The sequence below is a fragment of the Puma concolor genome, chromosome B4, assembly GCF_028749965.1.
Source record: "Puma concolor isolate L17-30 chromosome B4, mPumCon1.1.hap2, whole genome shotgun sequence".
NCBI classification, from domain to species: Eukaryota; Metazoa; Chordata; class Mammalia; order Carnivora; family Felidae; genus Puma; species Puma concolor.
In genome coordinates, this window is record NC_141673.1 from 99,511,370 (window position 1) to 99,531,198 (window position 19,829).

Here is a 19,829-nt window from a genome sequence, read left to right on the forward strand (position 1 = left end):
AGTTCAAGCCCCGCGTCAGGCTCTGGGCTGATGGCTCGGAGCCTGGAGCCTGTTTCCGATTCTGTGTCTCCCTCTCTCTCTGCCCCTCCCCCGTTCATGCTCTGTCTCTCTCTGTCCCAAAAATAAAAATTGAAAAAAAATTTTTTAAAAAAAGAATTAACAATTCTCAGTAGATAATTCTCACCTCGCCTCTTGGTCCTACTCCACAAAACACTGTCATTTGTCATTGGAGATGCTGGACGGGATCGGGGGGTCGACAGTGTCCCACGATGATATCGAAGTTATCTCTGTTCGAACAATGGGAACACAGGGTCTAAAGTAGATCTTTGTACTACACAGTGACTTCCAAATTTAAACAAAAGGGGTCAATGAATGGATCATCTCCCGGGGACAAACATGGGCCAGTCATGCCTCTCTGAGCTGATTCTGGATTACGTTTCCTACATGGAAGGTGCCCCAGACTCATTACTTTGTGCTTGTCTTTGTTTACTCTTTGACAGCCTGAAGGTATTGAAAAAGAAATGACTCAAAGTTTCCTTATCTGTACACAAGGTAAGAGACTCTTTTAGGTTGTCAAATTAGTCCCAAAGAAAATTTGTCAACAGAGTCAACTTATTTCCTTTCCTTACACATTAGTTCCCTGGCCACACTGAGTAATTTCAGTGATTTCATGTTAAGTGCCTAACGGGGGATGATTTTATTTCATCCCCTATCTTCATTGTACAATTTTGGCTAACCAAAAGTATAATTTGTGAGAATTTTTTTGTCAGTTCATCTATGACATTGGTCTGCCTCAACCCGTTTGCCCATTTTACATATTTTTTGGTTCCTCTTGCCATATGATTTGTTGCCCAGCATTGGACAGAGGAAGATCAGGACTGGGAGAAAGCAACCCACAGACACATCACCACCCCTCAGTCACCTGCTTTGTGGCCATCTTGATGATGATCTGATGTTAGTGGGAATCTCCAAACTTTGCCTTCTGTGTGTGCTATTTTATATGTCATAGTCAGTAGTTTTTTACATTTTTTTCACACATAAGGAGTTTAGGCACTCTACTAATGGAAACTAAGGGCCATTATCTAATACACACACACACACACACACACACACACACACACACACCATTCTCTGAATGTATTATTATTCTAAACTAGATCAGAGATTTCAATTTCATCTTTCTAACAAGCAACTTGCAAAATAAAAGTCAGTAATGGAATCTGTTTCCTAATATGTTTGTCCCACGTATCTGCCTGCTATTGTCTGTAAAAGAAAGTTATCACATTATCTTTTTTATCAATATTTTCCATCTAGGGACCAAAGTCTCCAATCAGGTCGTTTTGGACTTGCCAAACAATGTGGTAGAAAGATCATCCAGGGCCTTTTTCACTGTTGTGGGTAAGTTGGCTAAATCTTGTCTTTCACAATGAGCTGAAAATTTTGATTGAGGTGATCTTAAAAAAAATTAATCCTCAAAATAACAGAATGGAGAGATTTCTCTAAACTATTAGTTGGGAGGGAAGGATTGTTGAAGGTCATTCTCTATGCTTATTTCCATGTGGGATCTGAAAGGAGAATGGTACCATTTTCTTTGCTTTTCTTCCACATTTTTTATTTAAATTCTAGTTAGCTAAGGAGCACCTGGGTGCCTCAGTCGATTAAGTGTCCAACTTCGGCTCAGGACGTGATCTCGTGGTTGATGGGTTCGAGCCCCACATCGGGCTCTGTGCTGACAGCTCAGAGCCTGGAGCCTGCTTCAGATTCTGTGTCTCCCTCTCTCTCTATCCCTCCCTCACTAGTGTTCTGTCTCTCTCTGTCTCCCTCTCTCAAAATAAATAAACATTAAAAAAAAATTCTAGTTAGCTACATATAGTGTAATATTGGTCAGGAGGAGTAGAATTTAGTGATTCATCACTTACATATAACACTCAGTGCTCCTCACAAGTGCCCTCCTTAGTACCTATCACCCATTTAGCCCATTCCCCCCCCCCCACCTCTGTCCATCAACCCTTAGTGTTTTCTCTATTGTTAAGAGTCCCCTGGGGCACCTGGGTGGCTCAATTGGTTGAGCATCCCCCTTGGGCTGAGGTCATGATCTCCCAGTCTGTGAGTTCGAGCCCCACATCGGCTAACAGCTCAGAGCCTGGACCCTGCTTCAGATTCTGTGTCTCCTTCTCTCTCTGCCCCTCCCCCACTCATACTCTGTCTCTCTGCCTCTCTCAAAAATAAACATTTTAAAAAATTTTTAAAAGAGTCTCTTATGGTTTGCTTTCCTCTCTCTCTCTCTTTTCCCCTTCCCATATGTTCATCCATTTTTTTTTCCTAAATGTCACACATGAGTGAACTCATATGATATTTGTTTTTCTCTGTTAGCTTGCTTGGAATAATACACTCTAGCTCCACCCACATCATTGCAAAGGGCAATATTTTATTCTTTTTGATGGCTTAGTAATATTCCATCATATATGTATATATATGTATATATATGTATATGTATGTGTATATATATGTGTGTGTGTGTATATATATATGTATATGTATGTATATATATATGTGTGTGTGTGTGTGTGTGTGTGTATATATATATCTCTCCACATCTTCTTTATCCATTCATCAGTCGATGGACATTTGGGCTCTTTCCATATTTAGCTATTGTTGATAGTGCTGCTATAAACATCGGGTGAATGTACCCTTTCAAATCTGTATTTTTGTATCCTTTGGGTAAATACTTAGTAATGCAACTGCTGGATTGTGGGGTAGTTCTGTTTTTGACTTTTTGAGAAACCTCCATACTATTTTCCAGAGTAGATACACCAGTTTGCATTCCTACCAACGGTATAAGAGGGTTCTATTTTCAAATCTATGCCCTTAGGAAACACTTGTTCTGCTGGACGATAACTGCCATTTAGAAAACAAAGGCTTCTATTATAGCTCATTAATCGGAAATATTATACATATTTATATATTTCCCCTTTGAAAAATCAGAATAAACTTTGCTTGGTAAAGATGCTGAGAATTTCCTCAGTAACAGGCAAAATCTATTTTACAAAAGGCAAACTTCTTTTTCTAACATTAATGCTTTTGTGGGAGGGATGGATTGCAGTTATAATTCACAGGCTCAGTTTCTCAAAAAGCTAACAAGCAAACAAGCAAAGACACACTTTTCTAACTTCCCCCTGTCTCTGGTAAGGAGATTTTCAGAAATATTTTGTATGCTTTGGGGCACCTGGGTGGCTCAGTCGGTTGAGCACCCAACTCTTGGTTTCGGCTCAGGTAATAATCTTGCAGTTCGTGAGTTCGAGCCCCGCGTCAGGCTCGGCGCTGACAGTGAGGAGCCTGCTTGGGATTCTCTGTCTTCCTCTCTCTTGGCGTCCCCCCCTCTCAAAAATAAATAAACATTTAAACAAAAAAGAAACATTTTGCATACCAGAAACTCCTTTAATTTCACCGGCTACGCCTATCTCCTCTTTAGAATTACCTCAGGAGAACGTTCCTTGTTTCCACCATTTAAATGCAATTTTAGGGACACCGAGGTGGCTCAGTCAGTTAAGCATCTGGCTTTGGCTCAGTTCACGATCTCAAGGTTCATGAATTCGAGCCCCGTGTTGGGCTCTGTGTTAACAGCTCAGAGCCAAGAGTCTGCTTCAGATTCTGTGTCTCCCTCTCTCTCTGCCCCTCCCCTGCTTGTATTCTGTCTCTCCCTCAAAAATAAACAACCCTTAAAAAACAATTGTAATGCAATTTTTAATATTTCCTACTTCCACTGTGTGTCTTTTATCTGCGGTTGTTAATGCTGAGGTACCAACCATAAGCGGTGGTAACCTTCTGCTTTTCTTATTTTTAGGGGATATTCTAGGACTTGCGATGCAGAATCTGGAGAATCTTCTCCAAATGCCCTATGGATGTGGAGAGCAGAATATTGCCCTACTCGCATCGGATACCTATGTTCTAGACTATCTACAATCTACTAAACAGTTGACCGAGGAAGTTAAATCTAAGGCTTTCTATTTCTTGTCTAACGGTGAGGCTATTTGAGTAATTTCCACCCATAATAAATAAAATCAATTGTCCCTGATACCAAGATGTCCTAAAGCTATTATTATGAGGTGGTTTCGTGGGGGGGGGGGGGGGGGGGCAGGTAGATATTTATTTTTGACCCATAATAGTGGGTCTGGACTCCGAACTGAGGTGCTCTGAGTCCTAGCTATTTTTTCTTTTTACTTCAGTATCTACGCGGTCATTCAGCTTCACCGATTAGAACAATAACTTTTAAAATTATGAGCCCAGTTTTTTTTTTCATCTGAACACTGTGCCACCCTACCCAGTTTGTTGCGCTTGTTACTAATAGCTATAAATAGCTCACTCATCAAGTTCTGTATTCGTTTGCTCAGTTGTATTCCATTGCAATGAAGTGACTGGATTTGTATGTAAAAAAAAAAAAAAAAAAAAAGGATATACAAACCTTGCAAAGTGTGACACCAAGGAGAGATCCAAGGGGATAATTTCTCCAGGTTTACTTTTCAGAAAGATACCACAGAAATAAATTAACCTTAAGGAAAAGGTATTAAACAATTAGTTAAGTGACACTTAGTAAGCTAGGCATAGTCACATGTCATATCTGGTTATTAAAACCCTGTAAAGCATGACTGACTTTTTCTCACTATGGATAGAGAACCCAAATTTCAGAAATTATACCTGAAATGATCCTCCTAGTAATTTCTGTCTGTCTAAAACCCAAACACAGGGGCTTGTGCTATGCTGTTCTTTTTCTTCTAATTTTCGTAGCTTGAAAAACTAATTTCCTATTTTTTTTTCACTTTAGGTTATCAAAAGCAGTTGTCTTTCAAAAACTTTGATGGTTCATATAGTGTGTTTTGGCAGAGTAACCGGAAAGGAAGCCTATGGTAAGAGGTGAACATTTTATTTTAAATTTTTTTTTTTTTCAACGTTTATTTATTTTTGGGACAGAGAGAGACAGAGCATGAACGGGGGAGGGGCAGAGAGAGAGGGAGACACAGAATCGGAAACAGGCTCCAGGCTCTGAGCCATCAGCCCAGAGCCCGACGCGGGGCTCGAACTCACGGACCGCGAGATCGTGACCTGGCTGAAGTCGGACGCTTAACCGACTGCGCCACCCAGGCGCCCCTGAACATTTTATTTTAAATAATGTAAGAGTGATCCGAAGAGGGCTCGTGACAGTCTGAGGGGGCTGAGTTCGGTGGGATTTGGAAGCAAAATGAGTTTCGAAGTGACTTTACGGAAATGAATCACATTGACTAAAATGTTTGACTATTCTATCTCTAATACAACCATATAACTAAAGTACCGTGGCAATTTGCCTAGCAGTCTGATCATTTAATGACACCCCCCTGTACCTCCACAGCCTAACACTGTGGCAAATGACACAGGTTGGTCTGCACTTCTCAGAGAGCCATGTAGATTCAGGAGAGAGGAAAGGAAAACCAGAAGGCCCCAGAGCATCTAATTAAACCCATTCTGTCTCCGTGTATAGATGATCCAATGAACCACAAAACAAGAATTTTGAGTGGAAACACGCTGGAAATTACCTACGCTTAGGTTCACATATTGACGTTCACAGCATTTTACTGACCCAGTGGAAAAATCCACTCTCAGTAAATGTTCTTTGCGGTCAACAGGAGCCAAATCAGACGCAGCCACTCTTGTAGGGGGAACAATGCTGATGAACCTGTTGGAGAAATGACGTCTCTTTCTTATCTAACTGTTGTCTAACTAGTGATTTGTATTACAGGCTCAGTGCCCTTACTTTTAAGACATTAGAGAAAATGAAGGAATATGTTTACATTGATGAACAAGTTCAAAAACAGACCTTGCTCTGGCTTTCAAGCAAACAGCAAATCGATGGCTGCTTTAAAAGTGATGGCAAGCTTTTCAACAATGCCTGGGAGGTGAGAGATGAACAGAATTAGGCCTTCCTCGCGTCGTTGCATTGCCTACCTTTCCTACTCTTGGTCTAACTCATCTAGAACAGGAATATTTTTCCTGGGAATATTACCCCTTCTGAGTCCACCAGGGTTGTAGGTCCCTGATGTACTGGTCAACAGCCTCATTCCCCTGCATGCATGTTAACCACAGCTAGACTAACTCCTCCTGAACCTGCTGTTTGCCTCATGGTCTTTAGTTCTTCCACAGAACTAGTCTCCTGCAGTGGAGAAACTAAAAATAGGAGAGAAGGAAGAAAAAAGAAACCTAGAAGGGAAACATTCATAAATTTAAAGTCAGACAATATGTTAAAGAATGGGGACCTAATTAAGGAATTCATTCCTATTTATGGATGGCAAGAATGTTCAGGAAGCATATCCAGTCATTCACAGCATTTCAGTGAAACTCTTTCAATGTTTTCTCAAGTCAAAGGAGGAAGGCTTAGGTTGCTGTAGGTCAAAATACAAATGAGATGAACTATGTCCTTGAAGGTACCCACCCCTTCGTTCCCCTGTGCATATGTAGGTAAATCACTAGGCATTTTCCCTTCTGCTTTCCTTTCTTTGAGGATACCTGTACACCTCCATTTCATCCTCTACATTCTTTTTTTTTTAATTTTTTAATGTTTATTTTTGACAGAGAGAGAGAGAGAGAGAGCATGAGCAGGGGAGGGGCAGAGAGAGAGGGAGACACAGAATCGGAAACAGGCTCCAGGCTCTGAGCTGTCAGCACAGAACCCGATGCGGGGCTTGAACTCACAGACCTTGAGATCATGACCTGAGCCGAAGTCGGCCGCTCAACCGACTGAGCCACCGAGGTGCCCCTCCGTCCTCTACGTTCTTTATTCTCCTAACCTTCGTATTTCCCTCTGAAAACAAGCCCTGATCATGATTTTTTAGCATGCCATAGTATCGCCTAAAATATTCGGGGCTTTCCCTCTTTATTGTTCAGAGTCACCACACCTATTTTTGGATTTGAAACCTAAAACTAATCCACTTCAAAATATGGACAAATGGGCACTCTGTATGGTGTTTCATTTTAATGCAATTTTTTTCGAATTGTTATACTGTTTGTAGTGTAGAAAAATGTCTTTATCTTTTTACTGTTTTAAAGTCTGTTTTTGAGAGAGAGCGTGTGCAAGCATGAACAGGAAAGAGACAGAGAAAGAGGGGGAGAATCCCAAGCAGGCTCTGCGCTGTCAGCACAAAGCCCAAACCTGTGGCTCGATCCCACGAACCGTGAGATCATGACCTGAGCCGAAATCAAGAGTCGGACACTTAACCCGCTGAGCCACCCAGGCTCCCCTAGACAAACGTCTTTAAATTATTTCAAATCTCTTCTTCACAATAGGAGCACCCTGGTAGAGAAGAGCTCTTGTCCTTATGTAGAAAATGAGAATTGTGTATGTTCTTTTCTAAAACATCTCTGCAAGCTTTCTTCTTACCGGGCTCGTTACTGATCACTGCTTCCATTTGTCTGATCTTCCCAATCCCTTTTCCACGATTCTGTGTGTGTGTGTGTGTGTGTGTGTGTGTGTGTGTGTTGAGTTGGGAAGGAGTAAGAAGCAACAGAAAAACAAGAACCCATACTGCAAGAGAATGGTGATAGAACCTGTTATAATTTAAATGGATCCCCACAGCTTATTTTGGTGTTCCTTTCTACAGTTATTTGCACCTTGCAAACTGAGCTCCTCAGATGTTCATTTTCTGAGGAAGAGGTCACCTTTTGCTTAAATAGAGAAACTGAGAGGTTTATGCCTTTCAGAGTATCTCAAATGCCATCTGAATGCTATGCACCTATATCATTAGAGCACCCATTCATTTCCCTGTGTCTTATTCCTAACTTTCTGAATCAGAATCTCTTGTGTGAATGCTGGTTTATCTAATGCTTAAGTTCCCCACTGCATTTTTATGCATTGTCAGCTTACAAATTGCGTAACTTATAGATGCTTTTCTGGTTTTACACTCTACGGATCCTTGAGACCTGACTATCGTTACCTCCTAGGATACGTCCCCAGGGACGCAGCTTCGCAGCAACCTTCTGCTCCAGGGCAGCAGAAATTCTGTGTTTGTTTTTCCAAATCAACAACAAATAAAGGAAAATAGAGCCTTGGGAGTTATTTGGAATTCATGCTCAATCCTGGGTCATGCAAACAGATTGTCATTTCGTGTACTTGACATTAATTGTATTTTTGTTTATTTCATTAGTGTCATGAATCTTGATGGATTCTCACTCCGATAGCATAGTTATTAACCGTCTCATTTTAAAATTACATTTAGGATGTTTTTATAAATAAGAGTATTGGTTCCAGTGTTTCTAGCATACTTAGTTTCACTTCAGAAGAATAGCTCTTTTTCGTGTGTGATCTACTATCCTGTGTGATTAATTGTTCCCTTGTGTTTAGGGTGGAGAAGAGGACGTTTTACTCACCGCCTATATTGTCGGAGCGTTCCTTGAAGCTGGACTCAATTTCACCGTACGGATTCTTATCATCCTTGAGTTCCAGCTAGTTGAATGCACATTGAATGCATTATGGGTTCAGAGCGATTTGAAATCCTTAGACTGAACGAAACATCGGGAGAGCATTTAATTCATTACCCCTCCTTAAGTTAAAGCTGCTCAAAGTTTTTCTGATTCATAGAAACCTCTGATGAACGCTTGCGTTTTTCTCTAGGGAAAATACACATAGGCACACATCCGCAAGCTTTTCATACCATTTCAGGTATCGAGATATCTCCTTATGTCCAGCCATGAATTTCAGGTTAAGAAGTCCTGTTTCAGGTGTAGACGTAACCGAAGAGTCTGTTTGTCAAACCAGTTTAGTATGTAAACATTTTCAACTGAAGTGTGATCATATTGGCTACCCCCCAATCCCAAATTCAGATTATCCGACTGAAAAATCTATTCCTGAACTAAGTGAAAAAGCAGGAATTTTTAGTCACTAGTATATCTCGAAAAGCATCCTTAGAAATATAATGCATATTACTTGGCTTTTATTTCCCAAACACCAATATTGTCATTAAAACTGAATTTTAACAATATTTATGAACTATCACACATACGTGTATATGAATAGGTTTATATGCAAAACATACTTCAAGGACATATTGTATACATTTTACAGAATGATTAGTTTAAATAGTCAGCAAGCTTATAAAGTATTCAGGTATTATTTTAAAATATATTATTCTTCGCCTTGACTAGTTTCCTGCTCTACGAGACGGGCTCTTTTGCCTAGAGGAAGCACTTCAACACGGGGTCACTAATGGCTATAATCATGCAATTCTAGCTTACGCTTTTGCATTAGCTGAAAAAGAGGAGCAAATGGAATCCTTACTCCAGATCCTGGATCAATCTGCTACCAAAACAAGTAAGTATTATTATTCACTCTTACTAATGAGGATGGCTTTGAGAATAAAGAAATGAAACTTACTTGTAATCATATAGGAACCCCGTCTTCACTGGTCTGCTTCCATTTCTCTTGTGGAATTTCTCGGCGCCCCTTTATCTTTAAAGAACATTACATAGGGCACCTGTTGGCTCAGTCAGTTGAGCATCCAACTCTTGATTTCAGGTCAGATCCTGATTCTGGAGTCAAGGGATCAAGCCCTGCTGAGCGCAGAGCTTGCTTAAGATTCTCTCTCCCTCTCTCTCTGTCTGTCTCTCTGCCCTTCTAAAATGACAAAATTAAATTTAAAATTAAAAAAGTTTTAAAACAATAAAAATAAAATCAAGAACGTTACACGTTTTCTATTTCCCTCTTTCTCCTTTCTGTTAGTTTCTTTTCCAATGAGTGAAGTAGAGAAAATCAAGCATGGTGACCATGCTTGTCACAAGCATGTCCAAGATCCAGGTATCAACAAGTGAGGTATCCACAAGTCCAAGATCCAGGTATCAACAAGTGAGGTTTCTCTTCTTGGCCTATAGATGGGCATCTTCTCCCTCTGTCTTCACACGGGCGTTCTTCTGTGCACCTGTCTGGTGTCCCTTCTGTGTATCCAAATTTTCCCCTCTTATTGGAATACTAGTCATACTGGAGTAGAGCCCACGTTAACAGTGTCATTTTTCACTGAATCACCTCTTTAAAGGCCCCATCTCCAGAGGCGCTTGGGTGGCTCAGTCGGTTAAGCGTCCGACTTCAGCTCAGGTCACGATCTCGTGGTCCGTGAGTTCGAGCCCCGCGTCGGGCTCTGGGCTGATGGCTCAGAGCCTGGAGCCTGCTTCTGATTCTGTGTCTCCCTCTCTCTCTGTCCCTCCCCATTCATGCTCTGTCTCTCTCTGTCTCAAAAATAAATAAACGTTAAAAAAAAAAATTTAAAGGCCCCATCTCCAAAGAGAGTCACATTCAGAGGTACTGGAGATTAGGGCTTCAATATGTGAATTTTGAGAAAACACATCTCAACCCACAGCAGAGGTCAGAAATGGAATTCGCACTGTTCTTATGTGTAATCAGCGGTATTTATAGGGACTATGTGAAAATTCTTCCTTTTCCTTAGATAATGTCATATACTGGGAACGAACAAAGAAACCCAAGACAGAAGCATCCCCGTTCTTTATTCCTCATGCACCTTCTGCTGAGACTGAGAAGACTTGTTATGTGCTCTTGGCTGTTCTTTCCAAGAAAACTCCTGATCTCACCTATGCGAGTAAAATTGTGCAGTGGCTTGCCCAGCAGATGAATTCCCATGGGGGTTTCTCCTCCACTCAGGTGATTGACATGGGCCTGATATTAATCATATGTTTCATGCGAAAGATGCTAGCCTTCAATAATCTAGATAGCAAAGGTAATCATAGAAAATACCTTCTGAGATGAAGAATATTTGATATTGTGTATGCCCAACGATTTGTTGGGCAGTTCTTGTGCAACAGAGACTCTGCCAAGAATTCTTCATATACAGATGAATAAACTAAGGCCTCTGTTCAAGGAATTTGTGACTGATTTTTACCTCCACTTGCACAGTAAAAGTAGAATGTAAGTCTAGAAGGGATTGTTACCGTAAGCACCAGAGTCTTGACGATGTTAGATATCCAATAATACTATGATACTACATACAGACCAAGAAAAAAAATTTCTCTCTATTTATGTGGTGTACGCATTGGGAAAAACAAATGGAAGTAATGAGTAACAAAAGAAGGGTATAAAAAACAGTGGCTAATGTCTTTCCTTAACAGGAAAAAAAGTAAAATTCAAAGAAATGCGGTTTGATTCCTCTGAAGGAAATTGTTACTTCCCTCCTTATTTTCTTTGCTTTAGTCTTAGTATCTGAATAAAATCATATGTTAGTGAATCTCCCAACATCCTTTTCTGATTCTGACTCCTTTTCTTGAAGATTGTTGGGCATAAGCATTATCCAAGGCAGCCAAAGTACATAGAACCTTAATTTCTAGAAAAGATTTGACACTATTTTCAACAACAGACACTACATTGCATTAAATCCTTTAAACTAAAATCTAATTAAGATGGGTTGAAGAAGATTAAATGGCAATCATTGCATAAGCAAATGTATCTTCCTATGACTTAAGATTTGTTTCTTGGTCCGTTGACCTGTCTTAGGGATATTTTTACAGATTGATTTAAAGTTCATGGTCAAGTGATGACTAATATTGCAACTTAACAGAACTTAGATCTTGGCTTCTACTGTTCTTTGCAGGACACTGCAGTCTGTCTTCTTGCCATGACCCGCTACATGAAGTTAACCTTCTCTGATGACCAAAACACCGTCACCTTTCGCAGTGAAGAATCCAGTGAGATTTTCCAGGTTAACGGTGACAATCGCTTACTGGTCCAGCGTTCCGAACTAACAAAAGCACACGGACAATATACAGTAGATGTGGAAGGACAAGGTTGTACGTTTATCCAGGTAATAGAAATCTACCTGAGGCAGAAATAAATATTTGCCAGTTAAAAAGCCAGACTATCCTTTTAGTTATAGATAGAGTGTTATTTTACCATTGTATATTTTCATTATCTCCATTCTTTCTCTCATTGATATTTTCTAATCAAAAGCTGAAAATGCAAGTTATTTTATGAAGAGACACTTAAAACTAAAGATAGCTGGGTAACTGAGAAGTTTCTCGAGGAATGTCACTGTTAGAAAAAATTCCGATATTTCCATTAAATTATATAAAGGTTCTTACATCTTCTGAAAACTGAACAATTACATTTAGCCTTATTCCCTGATGGTAAAGATATAAAATAAAGTGCATTAGAAATAAATATAGAAGGGGGGGTGCCTGGGTGGCTCAGTTGGTTGAGCGCCTGACTTCAGCTCAGGTCATGAACTCACAGTTTGTGAGTTTGAGCCCCACGTCGGGCTCTGTGCTGACAGCTCGGAGCCTGGAGCCTCCTTTGGATTCTGTGTCTCCCTCTCTCTCTCTGCCCCTCCCCTGCTCACGCTCTGTCTCTCTCTCAAAAACAAATAAACGTTTAAAAAATTAAATTTAAAAATAGAGGAAACAGAAGTCCTTCAATTTTTACTTCAGGATAAATTTGTCTTATGATTTTCTTACGATTTGCTTTTCTTTTTAGGCTACCCTGAGGTATAACGCACTCCTACCTAAGAAGGCATCTGGATTTTCCCTTTCCTTGGAAATGATAAAGAAAAACTCATCGGATACATTCCAGAACCATTTTAACCTGACCATAACCCTCAAGTGAGTGTCCCATTTTGACATCAACTCCCAGCTTAGACAGAGGGCGATAGATCAAACAATAATTATTTTAAATAGTAGCAAAATAAATATTAATGATGGCAACCACGATGAGTTCATAGGTTGGTGGTGATATTTCTACGGCATAGTTACTTTATAGCTCTCTCTGTACACACCAGTTTAGTACTTATGCAAGTATGATTTGTATTATAGGCAAGTATAAATTTGAAAGCTTCTGCTGGAAATATATTCCAGCATTGCTCCCATTTGTGTGTGTGTATGTGGTGTGTGTGTGTGTGTGTGTGTGTGTGTGTAAGATCTGTCAGATTTGGGAAACAGAGATACTATTTTTTTTTTCCTCCTGAAGACCACACAGTGGGGCCAGTACAAGGAAACTTACAAATACTGGTTCTCTAACTATGCAGAGCAAAATTTTAGATTTTTATTATTTGGAGTAGATGAAATCATTCTCTTGAATTAAAATATAATTTATCGATGCCAGAGAGCTTTAATCCTAGTTAATATGTGGAGAAACACCGAGTAAAATTAGTTTGGGGGATTTTTCTTAGGATTTCCGAATGAAAATCTTTTAAACGTCAGGGCTAAGATAAGAACTACATACGCTGTGGAACCCTCAACGTCATGTCCAAACAATGCTGTCCAGAGTCAGGGACATAATCTAGGGACATAATCTAGTAGTCAGGGCATGACTACTCTAAGATTCTGCCAACATCTTGCTTTCTAAACAAAGATATCCTTTATTGTGCAAATCTAAGGCTAACATAAGTATATGTCATATAAATTTATCAGCTTTGTTTAAAATTCATGATTTTGAGGCCTCAGGTAAACTTAAAAGAGATTGGAGAGATTCTGGGTCCAGATAATTCACTCTTTACTCCAAATTACGCTCCTTTGTATCTTCTCATCCATTATTATCCTAGTAGTGCCTATTCTCAGATGTTTGGGAATGACTTTCTTCGCCCTGTTCCCTCTTCAGTTCTTGCCTTGGCTCCAGACGTACAGACAGTTGGTATCTACGTCTCCATCATCCTTGCCTTACTATAGGTCACTTTTCCAGACAGTTGTCTCAACTTGTGTTTGTTTTTAAATTTCAGATATACTGGAATCCGCAATAACTCCAATATGGTCCTTGTTGATGTCAAAATGCTGTCAGGATTTACTCCAGTCATGGCATCTATTGAGGAGGTAAATAATAGAAGCCTAAAACGTGAGCACAGAAAAGGCTACAGTGTATACACGGAATAATTCGCTATCAAATGCTGTCACACAGGAGGGACGGTGTTCTTACTTTGTAGCAATTAGAAGTCATTTTTTCCCATAGTTCATAATTAATTTCTTTATTTAGTTCCTACTTGTGTTTATAAAAATATCGTGGCATGGAACACCTGGGTGTCTCATTTGGTTAAGCATCTGATTTCAGCTCAGGTCATGATCTCGCAGTTCATGAGTTCGAGCCCTGCATCGGGCTCCACGCTGGCGGTGAGGAGCGTGCTTGGCATCCTCGCTCTCTCCTTTCTCTCTCTCTCTCACTCTCTGCCCATCCTCTACTAGTGCTTTCTCTCTATCTCAAAATAAATAAACTTTAAAAAATATCATGGCATAAGGGAACATCCATAAAATGGATTCCTGACAATCAGTTAAGTAAAAAGCATGAAACATTCAATACTAGAAGATATTCTTTAATATCTATTCTCCATCCCTCCCTGCCAATTTCTTTAAAGCTTGAAAATAATGGCCAAGTGATGAAGGCTGAAGTCAAGAATGATCATGTTCTTTTCTACTTGGAAAGTGTAAGTTGAGCAATAATTGTTTTTTTTTTCTTCCGTGGCTTTCTTTTGTTTTCTGAAGGTAATTGGATGCTTGTGTTTTATTCATACATATATGAATTTTTATCCAGTTGACCTTTGAATGACACAGGTTTGAACTGCATGGGTCCATTTACACAAGGATTCTTTTTTTTATAAGTGCAATACAATACTGTAAGTATATTCTCTCTTCCTTATGATTTTCTTAATAACATTTTCTATAGATTTAATGTAAGAATACAGCATATGATATAACATACAAAATATATGTTAATTGTTTATGTTATAGGTAAGGCTTCTCTTCAATAGGAGGCTATTAATAGTTAAGTTTTGGGGAATCAAAATATATATGCAGATTTTCAACTGCACAAGAGGTCGGTACCCTTAACCTCCATGTTGTTCGAGGGTCAACCGTATATCTGATGGGGTTTATTAGAAAATATGGGACATTAAAGATGCTCAGTGTTCTTCCATTCCCACTTCTCCCTCTTAACTCTAAATGTCATTAGATATTTAAGATATTTAATGATATCTAAATATCACTAGATAGTAAGAGTTAACAAGCGTGTTCATATATGCTTTAGCTACTTTACTAGGATGACTCAAGTCAGCAATATCATTTTCCTGTTTTTCATTCCTCACAGCATCTAACATAGTATGGACACAGAGTCGATGTAGAATTCATGTAGAGTTTAACAGGAACTCCCAACAAAGGCTGGCATGAGTTTTAGAGTCGTCCTTTCTATGTGTACATCATTACCTTTCACATAAATGCCTACATTACACTAATGCTCTGAACTAGATTCCTTTCACTTCAATATAAGCAATAGGACTTCAAATTTCTTATGTCACCTAACACATGATTTTGTCATTATGTAAGATACTGATACCCTAGTTCTTTTTTTTTTTCAATATATGAAGTTTATTGTCAAATTGGTTTCCATACAACACCCAGTGCTCATCCCAAAAGGTGCCCTCCTCAATACCCATCACCCACCCTCCCCTCCCTCCCACCCCCCATCAACCCTCAGTTTGTTCTCAGTTTTTAACAGTCTCTTATGCTTTGGCTGTCTTCCAATCTAACCTCTTTTTTTTTCCTTCCCCTCCCCCATGGGTTTCTGTTAAGTTTCTCAGGATCCACCTAAGAGTGAAACCATATGGTATCTGTCTTTCTCTGTATGGCTTATTTCACTTAGCATCACACTCTCCAGTTCCATCCATGTTGCTACAAAGGGCCATATTTCATTCTTTCTCATTGCCACGTAGTACTCCATTGTGTATATAAACCACAATTTCTTTATCCATTCCTGATACCCTAGTTCTATTTAATTGGGTAAATCATGAACTTCTGGATATGATTTGCTCAGTGATTTTCTCTTTGCAGAACTGCTGATGTATTTGTACCTAATGTATTTATCATTTGCGTCCTCGTGTGATGTAGACCTGATGTATTTACCATTTGTATCTTTCTAGGTTTTTGGTACAGTGAACAGTTTTACTTTCTCTGTTGAGCAAAGCAACCTCGTGTCCAACATACAGCCAGCCCCGGTTATGGTCTATGATTATTATGAAAAAGGTAGGCAAGCAACGCCCTTGCCCTAAAGCTACTGAACATGACCATGATATCTAGATCTAAGACTCCCTGAGCCACTAAATTTTCCGAAATCAACCTCAGTCATCAAATACTAAACAGTAACTGGTTTTACTTTCTATATTGCTTTTTTGCCCTCCCTGTTATATCTTCAGACTGGGCCATTTTCGAGTTACCAAAGATTTTCGGCACCTAGAATCTTTTTGACATAGTGTGAGAAAGCGCCCCTTTAACTTGAAATACAAACCATTCGACACTTCCAGTCTCTTTGTTGCTCTTACCATTTCGTGCTACCTTTATGGACTTTGATTTGAGAAGGAGAGTGGACAGTACTCTGAAATGTTATAGAAAACTCTTGATAGATTAGGTTCCAAAACAGTTGCTAAGATGGTGTAAGGACCATAAAAATTTTCCATGGAAGCTCAGTGCTGTTAGTTTCTCATTGAATGTCACATGAAATTTGTCAAGTAGCATTTGAATTCCTGCTCCTGTCCTTTACTAATTGAATGTACTTCATCAAGCGCTTTAAACTTTAATACGATATTTTTGGATTTAGAAAATGGAGAAGTGATTGACCGTCTTACAAAATTATTGGAAAGATAAGACCTAATGTATCTATATAGTCTGACATAATCTGATTATAGAAAGTTGGAAACTTAATAAGGGGCGAACTTTCTCTTTATTTTCCAGATGAATATGCCCTTGTTACTTACAACATCAACAGCGTTTCAGATTCCTCGTGAGAAAAAACAAAGCACCGGAAAAGGTAAGAAAATTACAAATATTGAAAATATATCTACAACGAAAGCCTAAAAAGATAAAACAATAGATGAAACAGAGGGAAGTCTGCCATATGTCACAGGGTTTGAGTAGCTATGTGTACTAAATGAGTATCCTGATAGTCAATAAGATTTTATTTCTTTATTTAAAATAGCTTTAAAGAATTTCCAACTGTATACGTGGCTTTTGTACATGACTCATTTTTTAAAGCCTCTCATCTTTGTTTTATAAGTTGATAAGTCATCAAATATAGATGCACATACATTTATACACATTCACGTATAGATTAGACGTGTATGTGTATTTGTGTGTGTGTATATATGTTTGTTCTGCTATGTCTATACCTATCTATCCATCTGTCTATCTATCATCTATCTATCTCTCTCTCTATGCACACACAGTTATTTATTGTTTAACCTATGTTTTTAAATTCCAGATGGAAAGCTATTTACTTTGAATAAACTCATCTTTCTGTATCAAACCTGGAAGAAAGCCATGCATCACCTCCCATACTGAAGAGACCACAGTCTTCTGTGACTTCTTATCAGATTGTATTTTTTATTGTCCCATAAAATGCTTTCATTTCTCATCTGAGTCTGTGAGTTTCCCTCCTTTCAGTACATTATGTGTAATTTTCATCCTGGGAAACTTAGGACTTTCTTTGATAGCGGCTCTCATAATTTTCTTTACTGGTGTCAATTCTGAAGTCAAGTTTCTAGACACTATGGTGTACAGACTATGGGATCCTCCAATATCCAGAGAAAGAGCAGGAAAGCCAGGGTCAGTGGACGTGAGGGAAAGAGATGAAGTTAAAGAGGACTTCATATGGGCTCAAGGAAATAAAAGAAACACAGGCAACACAAAACACACAGACTCTTCTCCATGAAAGATCATCAGAGAATAAGGGGGAAAGTACTTAGAAAGTCACAAATTAATTGATGGATTTATTAATTTCCTTTATATAATTGAGAGGGAAGTCCAATGGCATTTGATCTTTTGAAAATTAATTTATTATACTGATTAATACAGGCTTATGACTCTGCTGAGATACTACTACAAGTAAGAAAAAGATACAGATAAATTCTCCAGTTGCTGAGCTGAAAAAAAAAATGGAAACAGAGTATCCTGGACTCTACCAGTACCCCCCAAAATTAAAAATATAGTGTTTTAAAAGAAAATGGTTAAACTTATTTTTGTAGTATCTCTGCCCAATGTATGTTGCTCACAGTGCCTCAACTACAACTGGGCCCTTACTAAATGTTTATTAATTGATTCATCATAGATACACTGTTGGGGTGAGTCCACAGGTGGTGCCACAAAAGTTTATTTCATTGGGTTAAGAATTGCTTGGGGCGCCTGGGCGGCGCAGTCGGTTAAGCGTCCGACTTCAGCCAGGTCACGATCTCGCGGTCTGTGAGCTCGAGCCCCGCGTCGGGCTCTGGGCTGATGGCTCAGAGCCTGGAGCCTGTTTCTGATTCTGTGTCTCCCTCTCTCTCTGCCCCTCCCCCGTTCATGCTCTGTCTCTCTCTGTCCCAAAAAAATAAATAAACGTTAAAAAAAAAATTTAAAAAAAAAAAAAAAGAATTGCTTTATACCTTCTCAGTTTGCTTGTTTTACCAAAACATGGCACATCAGATATGTAGATACGACATCAGTACTCCATGCTTTTAAAGACACCCTAGGCTCTATATAAATTCAAGAGTTACATTCAAGGAAAATACGACTCCTTGGTACATGGTAAAATAAGAGGAATTCACTTTGTGGTAAATAACGTCCCTATGTGGGAAACTTTTTTTTTTTGCCTAAATAAAGAATTCTCAATCCTCATCTTAACGTGGCACGTATTCAATAGTCTGCGGACATAATAAAATCGTTTCCCCAGTTCTAAGGAGGCAAGGAGGGCACGATGAAGTCTGCTAATGGCTGTATTTCAAGGCACAGAGAAATTCTAGAATTTAATGTTTACTCTTCCAAAATTTCTTGGTGTCACAGTGAGGATGAGAGGTAGCAGGGAACTGAGATCTATGTATCTTCTAAAGAATGAAAGACTATTGATGAACAGTATAGCTCTGTTAACTTGCCCTTTGCATTGAAACCTCTTTCCAGTTTATGTTGGACAGAAAACCAAAATAATTTTCCTGGTCCACATTTCAATATAAAATGGGGCCTAAAGGAGTACCTGGGTGGCTCAGTGGGTTAAGAGTCTGACTCTTGATTCGGGCTCAGGTCGTGGTCTCACAGGTTTGTGAGATCGAGCCCCACATTTGGCTCTACGCTGACAGTATGGAGCCGGCTTGGGATTCTCTCTCTGCCCCTCCCCTGCTTGCCCACGTGGGCGTGTGAACTCTCTCTCAAAATAAATGAATAAACAATTAATTAATTAATTAATCAATCAATTAAATGGGGCATACCGGACATTCCAGCGTAGGAGTATTGAATGGGAAATGCCAAGTTTTGATGCGATTGTGTGTGTGTGTGTGTGTGTGTGTGTGTGTTTAAGAAAAGATCTTTAGTAAGCTAGACCACCATGGACTATTTAACGGAGGATATACAGCTTTGATCTAGGTGACACTTGCATTAGCAAAGCATCATATGACACTTGTCCCTCTTGCCCCTCTACACTAAAGTACTTGGACAACAGGAATAATTCATTCCGTCGTGTTTTTGTGTAGCCATCACACTGGTTTGTGTTTGCAGTTTGATACATTATGTTCACATTTAACTGGTACATGAAATACTTAACCCTCACATCCCCTTTCCTGTCTTCTAGACATCTCATCCTCTTTGGCCTCCTCCTCATTCTATCAATTTTTTCTTATTTCTCTTGTCTTGGCCTCTTGCCTTTTATTGTTTTATCTTCCTCCCATCATCCCTTAAGGATTTGATCCCCTCCCATAATATACACCTTTTCTTTCTCACTCTCTAGATACCAATTGATCTTCTTCCTTTCGGCCCCACTCTCTTCCTCCAAACATTAAATAATATTTTTCATCATGATTCTAGCAAGCCCTCTTCTCTTC

General features: G+C 39.3%; 1 protein-coding gene across 1 annotated transcript in view; it reads left to right on the forward strand.

The window, feature by feature from the left end:
• Nucleotides 1–17,398, forward strand: part of LOC112867880 (ovostatin homolog 2-like) — a 57,126-nt gene extending 39,728 nt beyond the window's left edge. Inside the window, exons 22-36 of the mRNA XM_086714122.1 lie at nt 501–552; nt 1,315–1,398; nt 3,845–4,021; nt 4,823–4,904; nt 5,771–5,927; nt 8,366–8,437; nt 9,166–9,331; nt 10,458–10,669; nt 11,613–11,822; nt 12,491–12,615; nt 13,728–13,818; nt 14,355–14,423; nt 15,912–16,014; nt 16,720–16,795; nt 17,246–17,398. Coding sequence (XP_086570248.1) covers nt 501–552; nt 1,315–1,398; nt 3,845–4,021; nt 4,823–4,904; nt 5,771–5,927; nt 8,366–8,437; nt 9,166–9,331; nt 10,458–10,669; nt 11,613–11,822; nt 12,491–12,615; nt 13,728–13,818; nt 14,355–14,423; nt 15,912–16,014; nt 16,720–16,772 — 1,653 coding nt within the window. The 3' untranslated portion in view covers nt 16,773–16,795; nt 17,246–17,398. The remainder of the gene's footprint in view (nt 1–500; nt 553–1,314; nt 1,399–3,844; nt 4,022–4,822; nt 4,905–5,770; nt 5,928–8,365; nt 8,438–9,165; nt 9,332–10,457; nt 10,670–11,612; nt 11,823–12,490; nt 12,616–13,727; nt 13,819–14,354; nt 14,424–15,911; nt 16,015–16,719; nt 16,796–17,245) is intronic.
• The last annotated feature ends 2,431 nt before the right edge of the window (nt 17,399–19,829 follow it).